Below are 27,258 nucleotides of genomic sequence, written 5' to 3'. Positions count from 1 at the left end.
AGGAAAAAAACATAATAAATTAGTTTTATTTTTTTAAAAATGAATAGAAACAAAGTTAAATTTAAAAGGCTGTATTTATAACCTTCACATTATTATGAACTATGAAAAAGAAATTTATTTATATTCCTGAGAAAAAAATTGCTTTTTTAGGAAACCTTCACATTAAAAATTCTTAATTTTACATTTTATTTTATGAGGAACACTTTAATTAGTAATTTTATTTGTAGTTATATTGTATTTGTACTAATAAAATCAAACAATTTTAACTAATTTTGATATAATTCTAAAAAGTTATTAAAAATTTAATCGAATTGCTGCAACTTCTAGTATCAGTATTCATCACCGAATTAATTTTATAAAATTCGGGAGCAAAATCATTGAGACCTACTCTAGCAGTAATATTAGAATAGTTGCGAGTAGTAGGATTCATCCTAAAGTAGGGGAAATGGGTTCCATACCAATTGAAGCCGAGAGATCTTGAAGGATGATTTTGCCTGACCGAAATGATTCTTGAACGCTATAAAAGAAAAACATTTTTGCGAATCATTACTTGCGATGAAAAATGGATCCTTTAATTTTCTGTATTTGGTGGGAGCAAACGGATCCTATATATTATGAGCTGCTGAAATCTGAGCAGACCATCATAGGGAACCTGTACCGAACGCAACTGATTCGTTTTGATAGAGGAGACAAAAAAAAGACACGTGTTTTGGCGTTTTGAAAGATTACATCTGAATTTCATTTGAGGAGGGGTTAAAGTTTCCCAACTCTGGCACATTCATATTGTTAATCGTCATAAGAAACTATGTGATCCTTAAATTTTAGGTATAAAATGTATTCAGCAAAGTTATGTAAAATGTTTTTGTAAATGCGAAATTAACCCTAAGCTATTTTTTGCAGTGTTTAAAAAGCTACGATAACTAACAAATTTTTAACTGTTGCTACAACTACTGCTTCAAAAAAGTGTATGTAGCGGTAGCAGTAGCAGTAGCATTTGTCTTTTTTCGTTTTCTTGTTTTTTTAAAACAACTGCTGCCTTCAAAATATAAAACTCTTAACAGAGCAGTAGTAATAAAACATGAATTGTAAATGGAGTAGTAGCATAAAAATACAAATCATTGCTACTGCTCTATATCGAGTTTTAATTTTTAAGGTAGCAGTTGATGCAGCAGTTAAGGTATAAAAAAATAGTCAAAAAAGAAAATCTTCAGTCATAACACCAAAATTGACAGAATTAAACACTGTGTGTTGTTTTTGTTTTGAGAGAGTTTGAAAGAATTATTCGATTTTATTCGTCTCAGATGTTCGTGTTGCTAACAGAAAGATCGTGTTTTCTGTGTGTATAACAAAAAAGCCGAACTTTTGTTTACAACACGACCAACTTACACAAATATACATTCACAACAACAACACATAATATACTTTTTTGGCTGAAGATTTTTATTTTTGACTTATTTTATTGCTACCTCAACTGCTTCTTAGCTGCTACTTCAACTGCTACTTAACTGCTACTTCTTCTACTACCTCAACTGCTACTTCTATTACTACTAAATTTTAAAAGTAGCAAAACTTTTTCTTTTTTAAGGTAGCAATAGAAAATAAATTACTCTGCTACTTTTAAATTTTTCTTTTATTAGTACTACTACAACTACTGCTACCAAAATGTGAAGGTAGCAGTAGTAGTAGTAATTATTGACTCCGAGTTTTTATTAATTTTTTAACTAGACTACTTGTGTTTTTTCGTTGCTACTGCTACTTGTAGTCTAGTTTTTTAAACACTGATTTTTTGTTGTGTCTTATTTCTGACTTTCTGGTTGAATTTTCAGTTTTGGTGTATTCAGGGACTTATAGTAAAATTTCAAGGATAATATTTTTGCGAAACATTTTAGTCCCTTAAATCCCTGTTTTATTGGAGTTTGTTGCTCTTTTTAAAAGAAGGACAAAAAAGACACATGCCTTGCGGATTTAGATTGTTAACATATTCTACAAAAATGTTCTGCGTAACATTTTGCATAAATTTGCTGAACACATTTATTGTGTTCTATCAAAATTTATTGGTCGGAACTCGTAATTTTTTTTGGTGTTGTACAGTGTTATTTAGAATGAAGGGGTTGGGAAGTTTTTCCGCACCCGTCTTATAGAACAGAACTTGCCCAGTCCGACTAGTATTTGTTTCGATCGATACAGAAAGCTGTATCTTCAGAACAGAGTAGCCGAAATTGGATTGATTCGATCATGGCTTCAAAAGATGAGCAGTTTTTTTGGCTTGAAATCCATGTGTAGCCAGAAAAATGGCCAATATTTTGAACAAATTTATATTGTAGCGTCAAAAATATGAGTCTAACACCTTAAAGTACTGATCGACTCTGAATCACTTTCTGAGTCGACGAACGGATATCTTCCCAGTATGCAACATTTCGAGTCAGTTCTTTTTATCGAACTTATTTCGAATTAAAATCGAAAATATGAATTTATTATGATGCTCTATCTAATCTACATTTTTTAGAATATCGTATTTTAATATTTTATAGAAATGGCGAATAATGTTCGAATTTTTTTTTTAATGTCAAATTTTATTTTTGCACAAATTGACAAATTCATATACATACATATTATTCTTTTGTCAATTTGTGAGAAAATAAAATTTTATTTCTTATCCTAACAATAACATATTCATAAAAATATAGTTTAATACGAAAAATGGATCAAAGACGTCTTAAAAGAAAAGCGCAGCCAATTATTGATGTCGTTTTTGACAATTCGAATCTCATAATCAGCAAACATCAGAAATATGTGCAGAGTTTATTGCATTTGAAAATGAAAACACATCTAACGAAACATTATTGGATAATAATAAAGGTATTGAATATGCATTATTTCAAGAAGAAATTGCCCGATGGTATAAAGTATACGAAATTGTTCATATATTTAATCGAATTCGAATCAATTTAGAACATTTTTAATACCGAAAAAGGTATAGTATATCGATAAAAATTAGAATCAGAATAATAAATAATTTTCGACTCTTTATCGCTCTGCACTCTACTTAGGAAAACACGCACATTCTCGACATTATATCGAAGTCGATATCGATAAAATTTTACGAAAAAATGATTCATTTTCGACATAACTTCGAATCATTTTGCATACTGGGTTTTAATCCGTCCGTCTGCTTGTTTGGAAATAAATCTGGCATTTCTAAACCGCTGGTCCGATCGGAATAAAATTTGATTTGAGCGTAATGATCCAGGGGCGGCGCTAATAAAAGTAGGGAACCTTCGACATATAAAATGTTTAAACACGTGCCATTTTTTCCGTTTTTTTTTTCAAATATAGGGCTTAATTTTTAACAAAATGGACTCAAATTTTCAATTTAAAAATACAAAAAATAGTATATTGTATATAAAACATACATATGTATTTTTGTTGGGCCTCAAGCATAATTTGCAAGCTTATAGCGTAAAGTATTTTTGAGATTTTTTCTAGATTTTTCGGAAGAGGTTTAGAGGTCGCTCAAGTCAAGTTTTTGCCAAATATCGGGTTTGTCGGCCTTTTTTGAGTTTTCTTCATAACTTTGTCAAGAACCACGATTTTTATTACTTTTGAGGACGCAGTTTAAAAGAAAAATGTGCACGCTTTATTTCTCTGTGCAAACATTTTTAGTTTTTGCAATGAATTGGTTTACTAAGGTGCCCTACATTACAATTATTCGTAATTTTTTTTAGTTTGATTACACTATGCTATTGTAGTGTATAAAAATCATTTTGTGTAAAAAGAGTTTTCGTTTGCTTTATATAACTCAGGAACGGTAAAAGCAAATTCAAAAATTGTTGTCTCTAAATTATTAAGAATTAGTTGATCTTTCAAACTGCATTTTTAGTTTTTTTCATTTGCATAAAAATTTTAAAAGTTATAAAGCCTTATGGAAAAATTTCGAAAATTTGTAATGTAGGGCACCTTAATGTGCCAATTCATTATAAAAACTACAATTTTTTGCACACAAAAATAAAGCTCGGACATTTCTCTTTTAAACTGTGTCCTCAAAAGTAATGAAAATCGTGGATCTTGACAAAGTTGTGAATAAAACTCAAAAAAAGGCCGATAAACCCGATTTTTAGCGACCTCTAAACCACATCCGAAAAATCTAAAAAAAATCTCACCCATGAAAATAAGAAAAAAAACTTTTTTTGGGACACACTAATGTACATATTTCAAATTACATATTTCAAATTCTAAATTTTACATTTTCGAAAATAATTTCAACGAAGTCTCAAATTGATCTAATTTTTTGCATCAATATTTTCAAAATCAATGTCCTTTATGTTCCTTTAATTAAACAAATGTTTCAAGAAAATCCATTACGAAACAATTTATTTATTTGCTACATAGCGTATGTTTAATATTAATTGCTTGTTTACACATCGAATTAAGTATTACACATACGTACAGTGGTTTAGAAATATTTAATTTGGAAATAATTTGGTAGCTCGTGAATTATTGGAGTTATCTTAATGAAATTTGACGTAGTTAGTGCTGATGTGCTTTCAATTTTACTTTTATTTACTCGTAGTTGGAATGTGGGCTAAAAGATTTTGAAAAAATCACTTCTTATCCGAATTCAAGAAATTATATGTTGATAGTACTGGGAGGATCCATGTGAAAGCGGACAGGAGTCGGATTTACCATCTCCGATTGTAATGAAATTTACCACATACATAATATATTAAATATGTTCCTCATATCAGTGACTTTTTCGATGGAAACTCGTTCCGATGTAAAAATATCGCGACTTGAAAATTGAAAAATAAAATTCTCTACACATAATTGTTCATAACTTTGAAACTACTCAAACACCAGCATAATTTTTGACTCCATTTTAAAGCCAAAGATATTGGCCCATAATCATAGTCAGAAATAAAGTATATTTTAATAGAAATAAAGTCGTCTTTACTTAAGAGTGGACTTTAGGTCTACCATAGACAAGTTAAAGTATATTTTTGACGTTAAAGTCGACTGTAAATATAAAACAAGCTGAAGCTGTTATTAACTCATTTAACAACAGCATCAGCTGTTCTTCGCCAAGTAAAACACTTCTGCAAAAAGTAAAAAAATTAAGTTACAAAAATTTGGCAGAGATTTTGCAATTATTGAACAGTTATCAATAAAATTAGTACCAAAATTATTTTATAAAATGTCTGTGAAAAATTAAAAAAAAAAAATTGTCAACACAAATATCTATTTTTATATTTCAAATAATATCTGAATATAAAATTTCTCTTTTGCTTTTTTCAAAATTTTGTAGGGCCGAGTTGAGCAATTTTGAGGACCACTAGCCCCTATTCCAACTACAAGCTCATGTACATTTCATCTCAAAAATACCTCAGCACTGACTGTGTGAAATTCCATTAAAATATCTGCAATAGTTTAGGAGCTACCGAATAATTTTAAAAATAAAAAGTTTCTAAACCACTGTATTACGTCCTATTTATTGAGTCAATATTATATAACTAGTGCTAAATACATAGCTACACAAATTATGTTTAATTAATTACCGATTCTGCTACTCTTAAATCTATCTTTGTTTAAGCTTATTGTTTTACTAATTACACAATGTTACAGCAAACGAAAAGAGGATTTATTTGAAAAAAATTAAAAACTAAAATCGATTTTAAATACGCAGAAAAAAGCGGGGATATGCATAGGATTTTTTTAAGTTTTTTACGATTTTTATCTTTAAGATGAAGTTTTTTGGATTTAGTATGTTCACAATTTTTGTTCTTTATGACAAGGACTACAACATTGCCTCAGAGAATAAATCAAAATTCCTAACTGTTTGCAAGATATGAGCCTGAGGAAATGATCACTTCTTGCAAAAATGACACCGAAGCCTTAAATCTTTGGGGGCCCATAAAAAAAGTGCATGACTTTGGGCAAAACTGGGAGACACGGGTATTTTTTTTGGTCTTTTATCACGTAGTGGTGTTCGTACATATATGGTTTTATTTCTATGACTCAAAAATTACACACAGTGTTATTTTTGAAGAAAACAGCATCCATAACTGTAGTAAATTTCTTTAAAATCGAAAATGACAAATCCTACTGTTGTCCCTTTTGGGATGGATCTTTCCTACTGCCTTTCGTAATTCCCTTGGAAAAAGTAACTGTAATATTTTTGTAGCACAGTGTTATTGCAACTTCTTGTTTGTAGTGATATAAATTCAATCCTATGCATGTTAAGAATTCCTCATAATTGGTTTAGCTTTTAAGTAAATATGCTTTTTGATATAACTAAAGAAGACACAGAAAACATTTTGTATATTAATGGAATGAATTGCCATAATTTTCCAATTTGATACAAATCTCCACAGAAAATAAAAATTCATAACTGGAATGAATTTGTACATGAATTGTATGAAATGAACATTGAAATTTATTTCTAAAGCTTTTTAATTCTGATTATGAATTTGTTCAAGTCAAGTCATATTGTCATAAAGTACTAAAGTTTTACAAATATTTAAAAAAAATGTAGTAAGTGTAGGTACAATGGGTCAAAATCGGGAAAATTATTTTTTATCATAAAATTTTTTCACTAATAAATTTGTAAAAAAAATGTATGTATCAATTACACAGGTCAACAGCAAAAAAAGGCTTCACTAAGCACTATATAGATTTGATGCATCATGGTTACCAAAGTACAAAAATGGTAAAATTTTTTAATTATATGGATAGATTTTTAAAAAATTTTTTTTTTCTAAAATTGTGAATTTTTTAGATGTTTATAATTTATGATAACTCAAAAACGGTTAGTCCGATATTATTGACGTAAACTCAAAAAAGTTCAAATTTACACAGTTTTAACCGGTTCAGTAGTTTCGGAGTTATAATAACAAATTGAAGCAAAAAATAATTTTTTTTTTGTGAAAATAGCAAATTTTTGTATTTTAAAAAACTCATGAAAAATCGGCATAAATTGTTCAGTTTTATTACTTTGTTCCAATGCCGCATAAAATAGTAACAAAATGAGATATCGGACACAAAAATCGATTAATTCTTTTCGCATTTATTCACTTAATTGTGAATTCGCTCATTTTCACAAAATTTAACTTTTTTATTTTATATACATAAAATTGAGTAGTTAATGTTCTTCTTTCGATTGATTGAATTTTGAAAACATTTTCCCCATGCTATGTACAAATTTTCACATATATATTGCTTTTTAATCGACTCAATAGTTTCGGAGTTATAATAACAAATAGAAGAAAAAAATATATTTTTTATGTGAAAATATCAATTTTTTTTGTTTTAACCCATTATTGCCCAGCCGATAATTTCACTTACCAGCTCTTTAAACAGCTCTAAAGCTAATAATGTATAAAAAAGTGAACTTTTCTTTCAAAAACATTTTAATTTAGTGTGTTTTAAAAAAACAATTTGGAGGATATTTATTTTTTTTTTATGTGTCTTTGGCGAACGTTTTCGACAACCTCCAAAATTGGACATATTTTGAGATAAGTATACAAATTATATAAAATGTTAAATTGACTAACAGTAAACTGTTTATAAGCAATAATTTGTATCACTTTTATTACGTTTAAAAAATAATTCAAATAAATGTACCTAAACACTTGAAATACTATCACCTATCCTTGTGGTAATTTTACTTACCAATGGGCAGAAATGTGTAGCAAATTCGGCAAAATTTATAAAATTCGCTTAATACGTATTAAATTCTAAAAAAGGGAAATTCCTTATATATCTTTTGCTGACTAGTGAATTTAGTATGCAACAATGTCACGTTGTCTGTTGAGCCGCATGATATAAAAATTTTGTTTTATTTTTGTTATTTATCGGCTTTCATGAATTACCGGAATATGGGTCAAAGGACCCATATTTTGGCGTTCAAATTATTTATAAAGCTATATCATGAAATCGTGCCGAAATGATAAAACGATACATTAATTTATCGTTAAAAGGTTATTCGGGAATACAAAAAAATTTATTTGAAAAGAGCAACATTGATCTAAAAGATATATTCGGTAAAGTAGTAGACTTAGTAGCATTTTTAGACTTATGAAACAAACGTTTCATACTGTTTGTAATATTTGCTCACAATTTAGCCATTGATGAGGAAATGATTCCATATTTCGGTAGGCATTCTTGTAAGAAGTTTATTAAAGGAAAGCCTATTCGTTTTGAATTGAAAGCATGGTGTTTGACTGCATCAAACGACTGCATCAAATGACAAACGGCGATCGCTGGAGAGACAAATCACGGCAGAGTGGATCCAAAACCAAACACCATACTGGACTGGATATGGATGGAGTGGATCTACATAACAATCCGTTAGCTAACTATAGAATTGATGTACGATCAAAACAATTTTGGTGGCCATTGTTTTTGAATTCGTGGAAACTGCATGTGTTGGTCTCAACAAAAGAGGGAATAAAACCATTTTCGCAACTACTATTTCGTGCAGCTGTTGTAAATGAACTGCTGACCAGTATAAGACCACCCGAAAGTTAAGAATTTTCACTACCAAGAGACCATTAGTCACAATTGGCAAACCTTAACAAAACAATACATTGTATTTCAAGACGTTTTGGAAACCGAAAACGGGTTGTCATACCCATACAACATATGAATGCCAAGTATGCAATGTCTGTTTACATCAAAAATGCTTTAAAAAAGCATATAAAAGTATAAAATTTTATTTTATATGGTAAATGTAAACTTATTTCCAAAAAATGTATTAACTTTTTACTTTACTTTTACGAAAAAATCAATTTTATTGTTAACAAAATTTTTGTGTAATATTCCGAAAACCCTTAACATATCAGCCCACTGGTAAGTAAACAATCGTTCCATTTTCTTGAAACTTTAATTATTCCTTAGTTAGACCTAAAAACCACGGCGCACAAAGTTTCATTGAAATTGGTTAACGCTTTCGGGTACCGGGCAATAATGGGTTAAAAAAATCAAAAAAATCGTTAAAGTTTTTGGCGATTTTGATCTGGAAGATGAAGTTTTTTTGATTTTATGGACTTGAGCAGTGGAAAAAAGGTAAAAAAAATCGAATTTATTAAAGTTTTTTTGCGATTTTGATCTTGAAGATGAAATTCTTTTGATTTTATTTTGTTCTTTATGACAAGAGTTATATCAAATCAAAATTCCGAATGGTTTGCAAGATATGAGACTGAGAAAATTATCACTTTTTTTCCCCCAAATCTTTCGAGGCCCATACAAAAAAATGGCATGACTTTGGTCAAAACTGGGAGATACTGCTCTTTTTTTTGGTCTTTTATCACGTAATGGTTATATTTCCGTATATGGTTATATTTCCGTATATGGTTATATTTCCGTATATGGTTATATTTTCATGACATAACAGTGATATATACAAAAAAATATTTAATTTCTTTAACAATTTAAACACAATATTCCCATTCTTCAAAAAAAAAAAATTAAAAACTTTATCTGTTTATTAAAAAAATGATTAATAATTTCTATTCATTATACATTAATCAAATTTATTTTTTCCTTGTAAAAAACATAATTAATTTTGTTTAATTCCAAAGAATTTCATTAATATTCTTTCTGTTTATTAAAGTTTTCATTAAGCCAAAGTCCTTAACAAAATTGTACCTTAAATGGTCAATAAATTTTTATATTTTCCATTTGTTTGACCATTTAATGGAGGGATTCTTTAGTGTAGTTAACATTTGGTTAAAAAAAAAAGAAGCAAACAAATTACGTCGTCTTGCTTAGTCATCTGTTCCAGTAAATACCATCAATTGCCATGACTTGTAACACAAACTGAGAACTTGACGACACTTTTCAAGGACACTTTAAACATAAAATATTGCCAAGAGCAGTTTTCTTATTGTTTGGTTTGAAGAGGCATCAGCAGACAATTTTTTTAAAGTAATTTTAACATAAATTGAATATTGAAGCCTTGAATTTATTATGAAGGGCTAATAGCAGACATTAACAAAGAATTGATTTTTGAATAATTTAAGTATTTGAGTGTGATTTTTATCCATCGCTTTTTAAATGGAAAGAGTTCTGACTACAGTTTTAATTATATTTGAAATTAATGAGTTTTAATCAATAACACTAGTTTACAAAGTTTTTGTTCATAATGGGAGCTTTTAAATTAAAACTTCGGGGAAAATATTGAAAAATATTGAGATATTTATTCAGAAAAACAATAATAATAACATGTATCTTTGAATTTCTAAAATTATTACGATCCCTTAAACTGACATTTTGTATGAGCTTTCGAATCTCAAAAAGGAATATGTATGCATTAGGGTAGATGGAAAATAAAAACATATTTTTCTAAAAACTGTGAAGTATATTTGGGAAACAAAATATACTTAATCAACTACCGTATCCAGCCACCTCAAAATTATATGTTTCATTCAATGAGCAAAAAAATATTTTTTTTGCTCATTACCTTAAGGTAATTCTATGTATTTGGTGAGAACAACGGCTTTATACTCCATGCAATGCCCTGTCCGACTACTATTTGTTTCTCTGATACACGCAGAGAAAAAATATAATTGGGCATGGTTACTGTAACCATTTCAATATTGTTACAAGTTTTTTAACTATATTATGGTCACAGTAACCATTTACATGATTGTGGTAACCATAATATGGTTAATTTACGATTCACATGATTGTAGCAACCATATATATGGTTACAGTAAACAAATATATGTTTGTGGCAACCATATTTATGATGAATAATTTTATCATAATATGTTGTTCTCAGATTATGATAAGCCTTAAGCCGAGAGCAACATAATATGATAAGTCCTTCATCATATGAATGGCTGTCACAAACATATATTTGTTTACTGTAACCATATATATGGTTGCTACAATCATGTGAATCGTAAATTAACCATATTATGGTTACCACAATCATGTAAATGGTTACTGTGACCATAATATAGTTAAAAAAAACTTGTAACAATATTGAAATGGTTACAGTAACCATGGACAACTATATTTTTTCTCTGCGTGTAGCTTCACTTTGGAACTGAGTATCCGATAATGGCTTGATTCGTTCTTGGTCTCAAAAGATGATCAGTTTTTTTGGCTCGGAATCCATGGCCAATACCTTGAATAAATTTATATTGTACAAAAGTTTAAAAATAAAAGCCAATCATTTTAAAAAATCACGCAGTTTTTAGTCATACACCCAATATTATAACATGACTGTTGATTATTTCTATTATGACTTCGAAATGGTTATCATTTGTTACAAAGTCATTGCAATTATGTTATATTATTCTTTCCTAAGCTTTTTGTACACAGAAAAAAATAAAAATGAGGTTCAATTACGTAATTGATTATATTAATTAAAAATATGTTTGACTTTGCTCCAATCATCAAAATGATACTATTAATTAATTGGAAATTAAAAAGTTTAATTGACAAAAATAGTGTTAAAAAACCAATTAAATTAGTATTAAATAAAATAATTGAATTTCTGCACAAATTTCAATTAAATTTTTAATTGAATCAATTATGTTTGTAATTGCAATTTTGCACTAAATTTTATTAAAATATTAATTAACACAATTCTGAAATTAATTGTCAATTTTTGAATTTTATTTCATTATTATAATTATTTTACATATTGTACAAAAGCTTAAAATTAATTTACATGTAATATGTATATGTAATGTATGTAATGTATGTAATGTCTAATGTAAATACATAAATAATTATAATTTAACTAGAAACTAAAAATAAACATGGCATTATCTCGGTGTCAGCCTTCAACTAACGTTGCATTTTGACCTTGGGGTGAAACAAAAACAAAGAAATTTTATTGAACAAATTTTCTCGTCTGAGCCAGTACTTACCCGAAAATGGAAGTATTATCCTTAAGATCAATCGGAATAATAAGATCAACAAACATTAGAATCCACAAAACTTTAACGGGGTCAGCTCGGGCACGCATTCCTAAAACTAAGATCTAATGGATGATAAAAGAAAAATTACATCAAATTAAGTACATTTAAGAAAGGAATACAATCGTACTTACCTAAGGAATGTCATCTCCAAAAGAAAATGTATTTCATACATCGGATTCCGCATTTACACATCCATAACGCTTGCTTCTTATTAATATGTACAAAGACTTTAAAATTACAGACATTTATATACAATCTAACATGTTTGTACTTACCGTGCAGCTTAACATAATCCATAGAAGAACATGACATCCCACCATTCGGAATAAAAGGGTTTCAAAATTGCCCAAATTGAGGACATTGTCTACAAAACTATTATATTTGACTAAAATATATACACTTTTTCTAAATATTTTTTTCTTTTCCTTTTTTAATTTCTTTTAAAACGTCAGAATTTTTTTTGTTTTTCGGAAAATTCTTCAACCAAGTAAAAAAATAATTAAATTAATTAAAAAAAATTATTAAAGTTTAAAATAGAACCAAAAAATAAATTAATTGAACAAATTTATGCAATAATTTTTTTCTGTGTAACCACAAGGTTTACATATTTTGTTACATATTTAATCCAAAAACCTTTTGCAAAATAAATGTGGCAAATTTCCAATGATGAACATCTTTGTTTAATATTACAAATTAATCGTAATATTTTCTTTTTAATATTTTTATTATATTTCCAATATAATATTGGAACAAAAAGTTCGATTTTGCAAAAAAAAAGTCAAAAATTGTATGTCTTGAGTTACAAAATATTTATTTTGATAGATATTCCACTCGTATCCCACTAATCGACCAAATAGGTCTTCAAGGAAAATATCTAAGCTTTATTTTAAGAAAAAAAGGGCAAATTTAAAAAAAAAATCAAAAAAGTTTTTGATTTCGGAAAAAAATATTAAAAAATTTTAATTTTTTTTAAATATTTTTTTCGAAAGATTGAAGAAAGAGCTAAGCTATTTTGCTAAGAACAATAGGTAATAAGCAGGGAAACCAAAATATGCAAATGCATGTTTTTTCTGATGAGTCTAATAGGCTCATGGATAAGATATTTACACGATTCAGAACTATTTAAGAATTTTGGCATCGATTTGTTAGTGCATATTTTTGCATATATTTGTTTTAAGAGCATATTTATGTCATATTTTTGCGTTTTAAAGCATATTTTACTGTTTTATAGCATATTTTGACTTTATCAAAAACAAATTTTGTCTTACTTATTTTTCGCTGTTGTTTACTTCCTTTGTTTAAAATTCAAATTTTAAAAAAAGATAGCTTTTTTCTAATCTATATACTTATATAAAATACAAAAAAATGTTCTAGCTATGTCCGTTATAGACTCTGAGACCATCCAACCGATTAGCTCCAAACTGGTGTCATTGGAAAGGAAATTTTCTGAATATGGTTTTGGACACATACATACATTAGGTCCATTCGGTGATTTCGTAAAGAAGATTTTCAAATTTTCTCATACTAACATTTTTCATCTATATATATAAAAATGGATGTATGTTCCGAATGAACTCAAAAACAACTGGACCGATTTTGATGAAATTTTCACGGAATCTTCAGAAAAGCCTTTTTGGGTAACTGTGTAAATTCAGATGTTTTGATTTTCGGTCTGTGATAAACAATTTTGTTTACTCTTGCATATTAGGTGCATGAATAAGAAATTTCCATATTAAATCTACTTTTAATCAAAAAATTATGATGTTAACAAGCTCGATGACCAAATACAATTGAAAGTGCCTTTCGAAACAATAAAATACAAATCGATTGACACAGTAATGAACGAAGAACAAGTCGTCAATTATCCTACTGAATTTTTGAATTCATTGCAACCAGCCGAAATGCCACCACATGTATTAACATTGAAGGTTGGATTACCGACTTTTTCCGACACTGTATATTAAAATCGAGATGCAATATAAAACAGATGTTTTCTAAAGGCCAGCAACGCGGACCGAGTTCAGCTAGTATAAAATAAGCACTGTTTTAATAATAGCGCCATCTAAATATCAAATTTTAGTTCTAATTCAAACTTAACCGTTCTAAGCGTTAAAGAAATATTATCTTTTAAATTTGCTCCTATAACATCAATTGATGTCGAAAGAACTAATAGGCAACGTTTTTTATTTAAAAATTTAAGTCAACATTTTGTAATTTATTGCAATAATAACCTTAATTGAAGAAGTGACATTATATTTATATAAAATATCATAAAAAAATACCCCTCGCCGCCTTTTCATAACTTAAATTTCTAATGTTTTTATGTTGTATTTATTTTTTGTTATACTTGTTTTAGTTTTTATTATACTTGTTTTAGTTTATGTTATTTTTGTTTATTTTATGTTACTTTACCTTTTTAGAAATGAATTGTATTGATTTTTTTAAATAAAAGTATATTTTTTGGTTAAAAATTATATAAAAGTTTGTTTTTTTAAGAGCATAATTTTTAAATTTTAAGAGCATATTTTAAAGTTTTTACTGCATATTTAAAGAGCTTAAAACGCTTTTTTTAGAGCATAGTTCCGGTTTCCCTGGTAATAAGATACATGGAAAAGAAAAAACACCTGCTTGGCCAAAATGTCAAATTTTGACCCCCTCTAACTCAGAGAGTTTACGACCGATCTTGTTGAAAAATTGTGTCTGAGTTACTATCCAATAGAACCTTGGTGCAAATTTCGTCCAGATCGGAAGACATCGATTTCAAAAGTTGTTCACTTGACATTAGGGTATTCAATTAACCGGTTACTGGATTAATCGGTTAATCGAGCAAATAATTAATCGGGGTTTAGATTTAATCGGTTAATATAAAATTATTCGATTAACCGAATAATTTCAATTTTAAATTGAAAAGAAAAACACGAATTTTGTATACTTGTATAAGCATTTTGTTAATAAAAAGAACAAAAACATAAAAAACAAACAAAACGTAAAAATTCAACAAAGCAATAAATAAAAATATACACATGTGAGTTCTTTTTTTATCGATTTTAGGGATATCTTCTAAAATAATCTTTTAAAAAAAGAATGTAATTTAAATGCTTCAATTTTAAAAGACTTTTTTTAGTTTTAATTAAACTTGACTTGAAAAAACTATATCATTGATTTTAGATGTTGGAAAAATCGAAAGTTAGGTATGATAAAAAGTATCCAATTTCTCAGTTTTTTCTAAGCATATTTTTTAGATATCTAATACTTTAATAGTTTCGTTAAGTTCTCTTTTCAGTAAAGACTCTTTTCAGTAATGTCTTTAGTTTCGTCTATTACCATGTCGTCCTTCAATTCATTATCACAAAGTTCATCATAGAATATTCTAGAAAAAATGTCATTTCCAAATTCCTTAGTTTCAGTTTTCGTATTATACTTCAAAAAATTATTGTTAGAAGGGAATGTTCACGAGTTAAGAAATTAAATTTTGAAAAATAGTTTTGTATAAAGTGCAAAAAAGGACATTTCGGTTAATCGGTTAATCGACACAAATTAATCGGTTTATTCGTTATTTGAAAATCGTAAATTTTAAATTATTCGAACAGTTAACCGACAAAAATTAATTGGTAACTTGACATGAAATGCCCCATATATATTATTGTTTGTCATTCCGTTATAGATAGCGAAGTCTATATAGCCATGTCCGTCTGTCCATTTGTTTGTTAAAATCAACTTTTCCGCCCCCAAATAACTTACATAAATGATTCATACATCAATATATCAGGAATTCTTCCGGCTCGGTTGCTATTTAAAATCGACAAAATCGTCCCACAAATGTCTGAGATATAAGGAAAAAACCGGGACAACCTCGATTTTTGGCCTATTCTTATAGACAATATGGATGTATATAAGGCTATAGTAAGTTGGATCTACAATGCGTCAAGATCGGGATAAATATTTTTTAATCCGAATATTTTTGCATCAAAAAAATGTTTGTCATAAATTGTTTTTCCAAAAAACTTTAGATTAAAAAAATTTAAAAAAAAAATTGGAAAAAAAATTTAAAAACAATTTATAAAAATTCATATTTTGTTTACATTATTTAAAATTATAATTTTCTTTTTAAATTTTAACTCAAAAATAAAATTTATTCGAGTATTGATTATTCGAATATTTTTTTATTCTTAAATTCGAATAAAAAATGGTTTGTTTTTCCTCGAATGACCTGCTAATATTAATTCATAATTTGCTTATCAGCTTATTTAATTCACATACAATATATTCTTTAATTTCTCATTTTTACTTTAAACACCATTTGTTTTAAGATCAACTTGAGATGGGTACCAATTGATTGCATAAAACAACTTTAGCAAGCAATTGTAGGAAAATATCTTCTTGCATGAATGTTAATTTCCCAAATCGAAATATCATGATTAAAATAATTACTCTACTTAATTTATATTTTCATAAATTTCAGGTGACACTTGGAGGTCTGCCATTGGCTGTGGAGGACATAAATAAGAATCCTTTGCTGCTGCCTGGCAAACGTTTGTCATTTAAAGCATTCGATATTGGCCATACGACCGGACTTTATCGTGTACAACCAATAAGGTAAGAGTGTTTTGTATTTGAATTTATTATCTGCAATATAAGTGGGTGTGAGGGGTGATTGTGGTATAAATACTTACTAATATGGCGCCATTTAGTAGGACACCAAAAGGAGATTTCGATGTTCTGCTAAAAGCAAAAGTTATGTTTGTTTGAGGATGCCATTACCATAGTTAGTTGTAAGCAAAAGGGTACTTTTGTGGATTTTCGGAGAGAGAAAAGTAATATGACATAAACGAAATGTTCCTGAAATACAACCAAACAAAAAATAGTATTGTATGATATGAAAGAATCATAGAACTGAAACTATTTTTTTAAGTTTGCAAAATTCCTAGTTTTTAACGAAATTTAAAACTCACCCAGTATTGGGATACATATTTACATGAATGTTTCTACACAAATTAGAAAATGTTAAATTTTGTGTTGCTCAACAAAAAGGAAACAAATTTCAACAATTACTGCTCTCTTATTTTCTCTGTGATCTATTGTTTGTTTTATGTTGAAAATTTAAGAACTGTAATCAAAAACCAAACTAAACTTTAATTTTTTGTTAGGAATATTGAACCCTATTTGTTGGGTCCATATAAGTGGGATCATACCACAAGTTGTTTGTATATACATTAGGGAGGCTCAAATGTATATCGTGTGGATATTCCGCATATACCGTAATCGGCGCCGATAACGAAAACTGAAAAACATTGGTGTTCGTCACTGTCTCGTATCTGAATTGTTTTCGTTCAGGTGCGTTGCGGCATAAAACAGAAACGAAATTATTTTTTTAATTTTGGATGTCGCACATTAAATATAATTTCATTATTTTTGACAAAACCTATGATTTTTTCCACTTCCAATAAAGAAAATTTATTTTTTTTATTCATTTTGATTTTCTTTAAATTTGAAATAAAACAAGTAAGAGAGCTATATTCGGCTGTGCCATATCTTGAACATATAGCAAAAATCAGATCAGAGAAAATTTGAAAAGTTGATTTTTAAAATTAAAAAAAAACCGTTTCGTTAAATGGTTAATAACGTATTAATTTTAACCAATTACTTTGAAAAATTATATTTCAAAACTTAAAATTACAAAACTTCGAATATTTTTAAATTTGGACGAAAATTCAGATAAAGCATTGAAAGTGCTTTTCGAAGACCTATCAAATGACAAAAATATAAAAACAAGCTCACCAAATATTGATGCCAACCTGATGACACCTTATTTCTACTACAAATAAACGAGGCCACCCTAATATATATACATATGAGTGTTTTTGAATTGAAAATATAACCGTAAGTATGCTTGTGTGGTTTGTGGTTTGGAATTTATTAAAAAATTAAAGTTCATAAACTTTATAATTATGCATTAAATATATTTGTGAAAACAGCAAAAAATGTGGTTTTAGTGCTTTTTTATACCTTCCATCAAAAGAGTTGGTGGTTATATTGTGTTATTCCGTTTGTAACACATACAAATATTTCTCGGATAATATATTCTGGGTATTTATAAGATTCTAAGACGATATAGCTATGTCCAACCGTCTGTCTGTTGAAAACACAATAAAACTCAAACATAAGGTTTGTTTGGTACTAAAAAAGGGCATTATTGGTCCACGATTTCAGCTAGCCCCCATACAAAGATTTCCCCGAAATACTGGTTGAGCAGTCCTGAATAGTCATGAATCTGTAAATTATGCCGAAAATCGGGCAAGAGAATGAATGAATTAAATATTCATAATTGTCTTATAATGATGAAATTGGACATAAACAAGTTTTATATGAACCTAAATAATCACAATGAATCTGTGCTGAAATAATACTGTAAATACAGAAATTTCTAAATAGATATGTTCGGGAAATTATTCCCGATTAGGCCCCCTAATGTATACTCACATATTTATGGTGGGTATACATGATTCGGCTCAGCCGAATCTAACACTTTTACTTGTTTAAATTTCGACTAGTGTTTAAAATAGAATTCGTGGAAATAAAGTCAATTCATGCCACAACTTTGTTTTAGCACAATAATCACACGCCAGAGTGCACAATTTTGTGTTTCGATTATTTTGTGAAATATGATGAAAATAACAAAATGATATTTCAAAAGTTAACCCGTTGCACAATAAACAGCACAAACTTTATACCATATTAATAATATCAAGACTTTAATAATTGTAACTAATAATTTTAATTAATAGTTATCACTAGAAAATTTAATTGTTATTTCCATTAATTGGTAATTTCAACTACTAATTTTAAAGATATTTAAATTCCCTCCTACATTTATGTTTTTTCTATAATACTTCGTTACAAGTTGCATACATTTTTAATTAATTTTACAAATGTCTTGGGAATGTTAACAAGTCTATCAGAATCATATTGTGTTTATAAGGTTTTATATTAGTTTTTAATTAAAAAAAGTAAGCAAATATGGTCGGCAGCTCTGCGACTGTCCCCGGACAAATGTTTTAATCGCTTTTTAGGGTAATCTAAGTTACTAAGTAACATATCCGTACCATACGACTATCTCACTACATTAATTGTATTGTTTATTTCAAAAACCAGTCAAGCAACAAATTATTGATTTTGAGTAAATCAAAAAAAGAAAGTAAATCAAAGAAAGAAAAGTAGCTAGGAAAGCTACCTTAAAAAATACTTTTACAAAATTGACATTTTTTCCTATGAAAGTTATCCATTTGTGTAACAAATATGTTAAAAAGTGATGGGCAAAAAAAATACTGAGGAATTAAAAGTATCTATGATATAAACTTCATTTCTTCCATTTGATCATTAAACAGAATGACAAACTCATTTCCAAATTATAATCTTGCTGTTTTCTATTATTTCTTAACTTATTCATCATTATCAATCAACCATTCGATTTTGGTATTTTTTTTGTTACGTTATTTTGCATTTTAGGTGACGATTTTTTTATATTTAAAAAAATAATATAAAGTTTGCTCTTGACTGGTTTCTCAAATGTAAAATGACAAATGAACTTTTTAAAGATTTTAACATCATATTTATATATACATTTGGGGGATTTCATGTCAAGTGAACCAACTTTTGAGATCGATGTCTTCCGATCCCACTCGCAACCCATTAAGAGACCAAAAAGCTCTTAAAGGAATAGGCCTATGCTATCCTTTGAGCAAAAAAAAATAAAAGGGCCCTTTTTATAAAAAAGTTAGATTTTGCTTAAAAAAAAGTCACAAATTGTATGTCATGAGTTACAAAATATTTATTTTGATAAATATCCCACCCACAAAAAGGTCTTCAAGGAAAATATCTAAGCTTTCTTTTGAGCAACAAAAAAAAGTTAGATTTTTTGTGTCTTGAGTTACAAATGATATATATCGACTAAAACCCCCTTAATGGAACGGACCTAACTAAGCATTAATTTGAGCAAAAAAAAATTTTAAAAATGGCCCATTTTGGAAAAAAAGTTAGATTTTGTCAGAAATTGTAAATATTTATTTTGATAGATATCAAACTCGCACCCCAATATGCAACCAAAAACCTCTTAAAGGAATGAACCAAAGCTTTCTTTTTAACAAAATAAAAAGAGGCCATTTTGAAAAAAAGTTTGATTTTGCAAAAAAAAACTTCAAAAATTAATAGATATCCCACTCGCATCCCACTAAGCGACCAAATTGGTCTTCAAGGAAAATATCTAAGCTTTCTTTTGAGACCCAATTTGAAAAAAAAGTCAGCAAAGTTTTTGATTTTGAAAAAAAATGTCAATTTTTTTTTCGAAATTCTGAAGTAATAGCTATCTAAACTATTTGGGACACATTTTGCTAATAACAATAGGTAATAAGTTACATGGATGAGAAATAACACCTGCTTGGCCAAAATGTCAAATTTTGAAGACATCGATTTCAGAAGTTGGTTCACTTGACATGAAATGACATGCATGTTCTGCAATAACTATTCGTCATCATATACGCGTTCTACAGTACACTCTGCTTGTAGGCCATTGGAAAATATTCCCATAAAACTCTTAATATCCAAGAGCTTTTTTTGGTCACTTCTATTCATACATACAACATTTAGATTAGTCAATCACTGTCACTTGACTTCTTTCTGCACTAAGCAGGAATTTCTCGACTTTGCACACCATAATAGGGGGGCAATATTTTTTTTTTTTGCATTAAACGATTCATTTACCTTTACAAGACAGTAATCGCCCAATAAATCAATTTTGGATTTTTTGTTTCTTGGCTGGTTTTTGAAATAAACGATTGAATTACAAAGAAAGATTATGGTAGCTAATCTAAATCAGTCAATATATGACAAAGTATTTACTGTTAACAGTGAGTCAAATATCTCACTGCATATTTGACTAGCTATCTTACTCAATAATTTAATCTTAGTTGTAAACTAATTAGCCAGTCTAAGATACAGTAAAATATTCGATTCTAATTGGTGTACCTCTTTACCATGGCCATACAAAATTTAAAGTTCACCAGAATTTCGAAAGGTGCAAAAACCTAAAATAAAATTGTTAATAGTATTACAACTGTTAATCACATTTAATCATTTATGATCACGTAATTTTAACTAAATTCTAAAATATTTGATCACTTCTAAAATTAAGTTCCGTTAGTCGCAATCATTTTCAATCAAGACTATTCGCAATGTATCTATTGATATCAATAAAAAAAGGTCCATTTGAAAAAATTATCTTCACTTTTTTTATTTCGAAAACACAAAATCAATATTAAATTTAAACAATTAAATTTAAAAAAAAAAATTAAATTTAAACAATGTTTTAAAGCAATATTTCCATACAAAATTGGATTTTAAAACGTTGTTTAAATTTAAAATTTGTTTATGAATACGGCCTAAAGTATTTAAAAGAGTAATAAAAATAAAATTACAGTAAAAATATATTTTTATCAAAAAATAGCTTAAAATTTAGGGCGTTTAAAAAAATTTACAAAAAAAATGTTTGCCTGTATCAACCAGATCAGTTGCGACTAGGGTTGCCAGCCTGGCTGGACTTGGCTGGATTGTCCAGCTTTTTTCATGCCTGTCCAGTTTCAAGCTAAAATTTCATTTGTCCAGCTAAATAGAAATTTTCGACAATTATATCTATATTATTTATCACTTCAAATTTACTTACTACTAAGAAGAAATGAAAAAATGAATGCCAAAAAGTTTTAGGGGAATACGTGTCATATGGAATTTATGATATGGAATTTATGAATGATGAATTAAGGATTATCAGAAGCATTTTTATATTTTATGCAAAACATAATGCAGAATTTTCATACAACTATTTTAGCTCTTGAGAATGACTCTTTTACAGTTTTAGAGTTGCTCGATATAATGACCGTACTTATAAATAGCCTCAAAAGTAGAAAAAATTAAAAATTTGTTGGCACCAAAGTTAACAGCATTTTGAAAAAAAATTCGCCTAATGAACAAAAACTTTAAGACTGAAGTAGATGACTTTAAAAAAAATATATTTTCTTGGGTAGATTTACAAAAACTTCCGCAAAAACTTCTAAAATAGCATAGTTAAATAAATTTTAAGGAATGAAATGAAAATATTTTATTAAATTTATTTAAAAACACTTTTTGTAAAAACTTGAAAAGCGACCAGGTGGGGGTTGTAGACCCCCGTTTTCAAAGATTTTGAAACACCCTCAAAATTTTAAGTTATTTTGAAAAAACTGTTTTACGATAGGTCGTAGTTCTTTAGCACATCTAACTCACACATTTTTAGAACGAAAAAAACAGTTATGGTTATGGAAAGGCAAAGCATAAAGCTTTCATAAAATTTATTCATAAAATGTATTTTCTATGAAAACCAGTTTTATTGTACAATGTTTTTAAGAAAATTGTATATAGAAAAAAACGTGACATTACTTGTTAAAATCGGTTTAAATTTGCAAAAGTTTATAAACTTTTTCGAAAAAGTTCGAAAAAGTTTTTGACACAATTTGTAATGTACTCAACAAGACCTATAACCCACGCTTTGTCTTTTTACAAGTTTTTTCTCACTGTAGCAAAAATATATTTTAATAAAAATTATTTACACAAAACCAAAATTAACATTTTCTTAGTAATTTTTTTAATGTCCAGTTTTTTTTTTGATATGTCCAGCTTTTTAGACCCCAATGTCCAGCTTTTTGCAAATCTGAATCTGGCAACCCTAGTTGCGACTAACTAAGGGTTAAACCTAATGTCAATAAGAATACTTTATTGTAATAGAGTTAAAAATACTTTTGTTTGAATTTTTATGTCAAATTCTTTTGCACTAAAATCGTACGTTAAGTCAACATTACATAAAAAGTTTCTATACTACTGTGCACTGTAGGGCAGTGGATCATAGTAACATTTCAATTTTAAAATTACCCAAGAAAACTGACAAAATTTACAATACTAAAGTTTGTTTTCGTATATTTCTTTTTTAACAAACTTTTGTTACAGATTCATGACTCAGATGAGAAGTGAAAACGTGGCTGCATTTATAGGACCAGACGAAAGTTGCATATCAGAAGCCCTGCTGGCAGCAGCATGGAATATACCCATGATATCATTTGTAAGTAAAATGGAAATATCCTTTTTTGAAATTTTATACCATTTGCTTTAATATAATTTTTATAAATACAAGAATTTATTAAACAAGTAATTATAAGTTGTATCAAGAACAGTAAACATTTTATCTATATTTTTACAAAATCATACAAATACAATTTTATTTAAACAAACAATCAAATGGTCTGTACAATAACAAAAAAACTTTTAGGAATTTTACAAACATTCACAGAAAACTGTTACATTTGTATTGAAAAACAATAAAACGAAAACAATTTGTGATAATTCGCAATGATATTTTTTTTTTTTATTACACAGAGCAAAAATCAATATTCAAATTTCTGTATAAAATTTAAACAATTTATTCACATAGTACTTCTCTTTTTGTTAAATACTTACAAAAAAAAAAAACATTTTTTTTTTGTTTTTTAATTAATATGGAGAACAAAAATATTAACTTCAAATCAAATCTTATTACTATTACTTATTAATATTTGTTTTCAAATAAATTTATGTATTTAAAAATATTACACAAGTTTGAAATAAAGGATGGCCAAATAAGAGGTAGTAGAGTAAATTGCCTGTCAAGTGCTGAAATGTAAAGAATTGAGCTGTCATTCTTTGACAATTATATAGTATAAACATTAGGGTGGCCCTTAATAAACGAAAGTTGGATTTTGGCCATTCTCACCCTCCAGTTTGGTGAACATTAGCAAAAAAAATCATCCTGAAAAAATTTTAGGTAAATCGGTTGGGGTTAAGACGTGCCGCAAGCCCTCTGAAGTTTTGAGATGCATTTACAAGTAAAAGTTTCAGAGTATATTTAGAATTATCTGGACTATAATATTCTAATTAAGTTTTGCTTAAAATTCATAAGAGTAAGAAAATAGAGCTCATTGGCCTAAAAATTGCCAAATAATTGGTTTTTCTCGAAAATTTCAAAATTTAAATCGCAGGTACGGAAAAACTATAAGAGATATTTTCATAATTTTTTCACGATTTAATTCCCTATTATACTCTTAATAAATCCCAATGAGATGATCAAAAAATTCTGAAATTTGTTTAACAAAATTTTTAAAAATTTGAAAATGGAGTTTTGAAACTGCCGTTAAAAAAATTAATTTTTTTTGTTCATACCTAAGAATAGGTTAACGGTATCCTACGAAGACAAAAACTCATATACAAGTAAATATGGACATATTTTAAGTAAAAATGAGCTTTTATTTTAATATTTCTCAAAATATGTTAATTTTGTTCCAACATTTCTTGTTCTAGTGGCCTGAGACACGTTAATGGCCTGGCGAATTTTTAATAACTTTAAAATTTTTTAACCGATTTCTGTTTTTTATGTCTCATTAGAACGACAATTACGTACACATTTCGATTCTTTTAAATTGAATTACAAAAGTAATTTTTTAATGGCAAAATTTTTACAAAAACTGAAAAAAATTAATTTTTTCCCCTTGTAAATGCATCTCAAAACTTCAGAGGGCTTGCGGCACGTCTTAACCCCAACCGATTTACCTAACATTTTTTCAGGATGATTTTTTTACTAATGTTCACCAAACTGGGGGGTGAGAATGGCCAAAATCCAACTTTCGTTTATTAAGGGCCACCCTAATAAACATGGCAAATTTTAATCATGAAACATTAAACTCGTTAATAACCAATTTTAGTTGTGAAAGTTTACTCTGCTCCTAAAATTCGCTCAGCTTATTTTTATTTCAGAGATAAGACTCTCAAAAATTAATATAGATGACCCGATTAATTGTGAGCTTACAACAATCTCCATTCTCATATCTTTAAATAAACGTTATCAGATTTTGCTCAAATTTCCTTTACTTAGTTTTTAGATAACACAGAATAATTTAAGACCAAAAATCTAAAAAGTCCAATATAAAGTCCAACCTATTGGCCAGTAATCATTCACAAAACTTTGTGAATTATTATATAAAGAACCGAACATTCGCAGAGAATTCAAAAATATTAAGTAAAATTTAAGATACATAATTTTAATTCAATGTCTTATACAATACATTAAATAAAAATCTGAGGTTTATTTTAATATTAAATGTAAATAAAAAACGGAAATATATATGTTAATGAAGTAACTTTTTATATAAATAATTGGTGGTCATGACAGCTAAAAATTTTTAAAATAGCCATACTAAAGCACTTGAGGAAGTACATCAATTATAAGGAAAAAAAATAAACCTACATAAACTTTTAATGGCAAAGTTTATACAATTATAAAATTTTTGCAGACAAATTATTGAACATAATGGAAAAACCACTTATTATTAGCATTCATTTTCTGTTTACTGTATATATGAGACCTACAACCATAGAGAATTCTAAATAGAGACGAGATGCCCCGTTTGATCAAACAAAAATAACACAAATCATATGTAGTTATGTCTGATACAACAATAAAAAATATTGACTAACATAATATTTAAATTAAAAAAAGAAACCAAGTGTGTGTGAGATATCATCGACACTTTTTATTCGTTTGAAAGGTCATTATGTATGGAATACAACATCATGCAGCTTCGCTGGGTGGCGCGCATCCAAAATGTCAAATTTTCCATGACTCTGGCTAATTCATCAGGCCGTATTTAAGCGATGGCATGGGTTATGTTGTCTTTGATTGCCGCTGTGGTTTGTGGCTTATTCGCTTATTCGTATCAAATCGCAAATAAGTAATCATTGACCAACGGCGATGGCCTAGCTAACGTCGCATAGTGGCGCCTGTAGAACAAGTGAAGTTACAAAAATTGCATGTGCCCCTAAAAAATATTGAATAAACCTATTTTGCAGGAAACTTTCCAACGATTTCAAATATGCTATTACAATTATATTTTTGGTTTGGAAGATATATCCCTTTAAAGTTGACTTATTTTTAGTGTTCAAAAAAAAACAGACCATTTTTAAGTAATTTGGTGCGATTTCAGATACATCATCTCGAAAACTAGGTAATGGATCGTCATTCGTTTTGATAAACTCACTGTTTATTGTTGGAGTTTTGTTTAAGCTTTGATATTCTTACAAATAAAGCTTGAGTGTCTGTAATTCTCATTCACTCTATGGCTTGATTTGTATAATATCTTTAGTTTTTCTAAAGCCTTTTGGGAAAAAGTTTCCTGATGATCTGGCCTAAGCAACCAGTGAAATGCGCATAGGAACTAGCTTATCCCCCAACAATAAATGTCAGTGAATTTATCAATAATTGGGAAATTTAGCACAATTCTTACTATGATAAAAATTTACTATTTGATTTGTGTTTGTCCATGTAAATCGACATTTCCCAACCATCCATTTTTTTCAATATTTCTCAACTTTGATGAAAAATAAAAATAAACTATAAATTTTTATATTTGGTATACATATTTTTAAAATAAGTTCTTTGATTATTTTAAAATAAAATTTAAGCAAGTAAGAGAGCTATATTCAGCTGTGCTGAATCTTATATACCCTTCACCCAATTATACTTTAAAATAAAATGTTTAAATATGTTTAGGTAAACAAAATTTATTTTTTTTTTCAAAGTAGTTTTTTTAATTATTTGGAAAAAATTTTTTTCGAATTGTTTTTTTTTTAAATTTATTTCTTTTTTAAATTTAAAATTTTTTTATAATAGTTAGCGAAAAAATAACTTTTGGTGAAGAAAAATTCGGGTTAAATTATATTTTTTCCGATTTTGACCCATTGTAGGTCCAACTTAATATGATCTTATATACGTCGCTGCAAAGGTCTTTGAAATATCTATCATTAGATATCCATATTGTCTATATTAATGACTTAGGTCAAAAATCGAGGTTGTCCCGATTTTTTCTTTATATCTCAGCCATTTGTGGACCGATTTTCCCGATTAATCGAATCCGCTATCTATAAGAATCCAGAATATATATACTTTATAGGATCGGAAAATTATAAACGGAATGACGAAATTACAAACGGAATGACAAACTTAAAAAAAAAATTGTTTAAAGAAAAACTTTTCTAAATATTTTACAAAAATTGAAAAATAAATTTAAATAAATCTTTTCTGGAATATTTTTAAATCATAAAAGCCTTTAAAAAGAAGTATAAAAAATCAAAAATTTTGAAAAATATTTTAATTTCAACTTTGCTAATCCAAACACTTCAAACACTCATTTCTTAGGTTGATCAACAATTATCTATCATATAT

General features: G+C 28.0%; 1 protein-coding gene across 1 annotated transcript in view; it reads left to right on the top strand.

Moving 5' to 3' along the window:
• Positions 1–27,258, top strand: part of Gyc32E (Guanylyl cyclase at 32E) — a 157,614-nt gene that overhangs the window by 55,776 nt on the left and 74,580 nt on the right. Inside the window, exons 2-3 of the mRNA XM_065499909.1 lie at positions 16,393–16,526; positions 22,959–23,070. Coding sequence (XP_065355981.1) covers positions 16,393–16,526; positions 22,959–23,070 — 246 coding nt within the window. The remainder of the gene's footprint in view (positions 1–16,392; positions 16,527–22,958; positions 23,071–27,258) is intronic.

This window comes from Calliphora vicina, chromosome 2 (assembly GCF_958450345.1).
Source record: "Calliphora vicina chromosome 2, idCalVici1.1, whole genome shotgun sequence".
NCBI classification, from domain to species: Eukaryota; Metazoa; Arthropoda; class Insecta; order Diptera; family Calliphoridae; genus Calliphora; species Calliphora vicina.
This window is presented reverse-complemented; position numbering and strand designations above follow the sequence as displayed.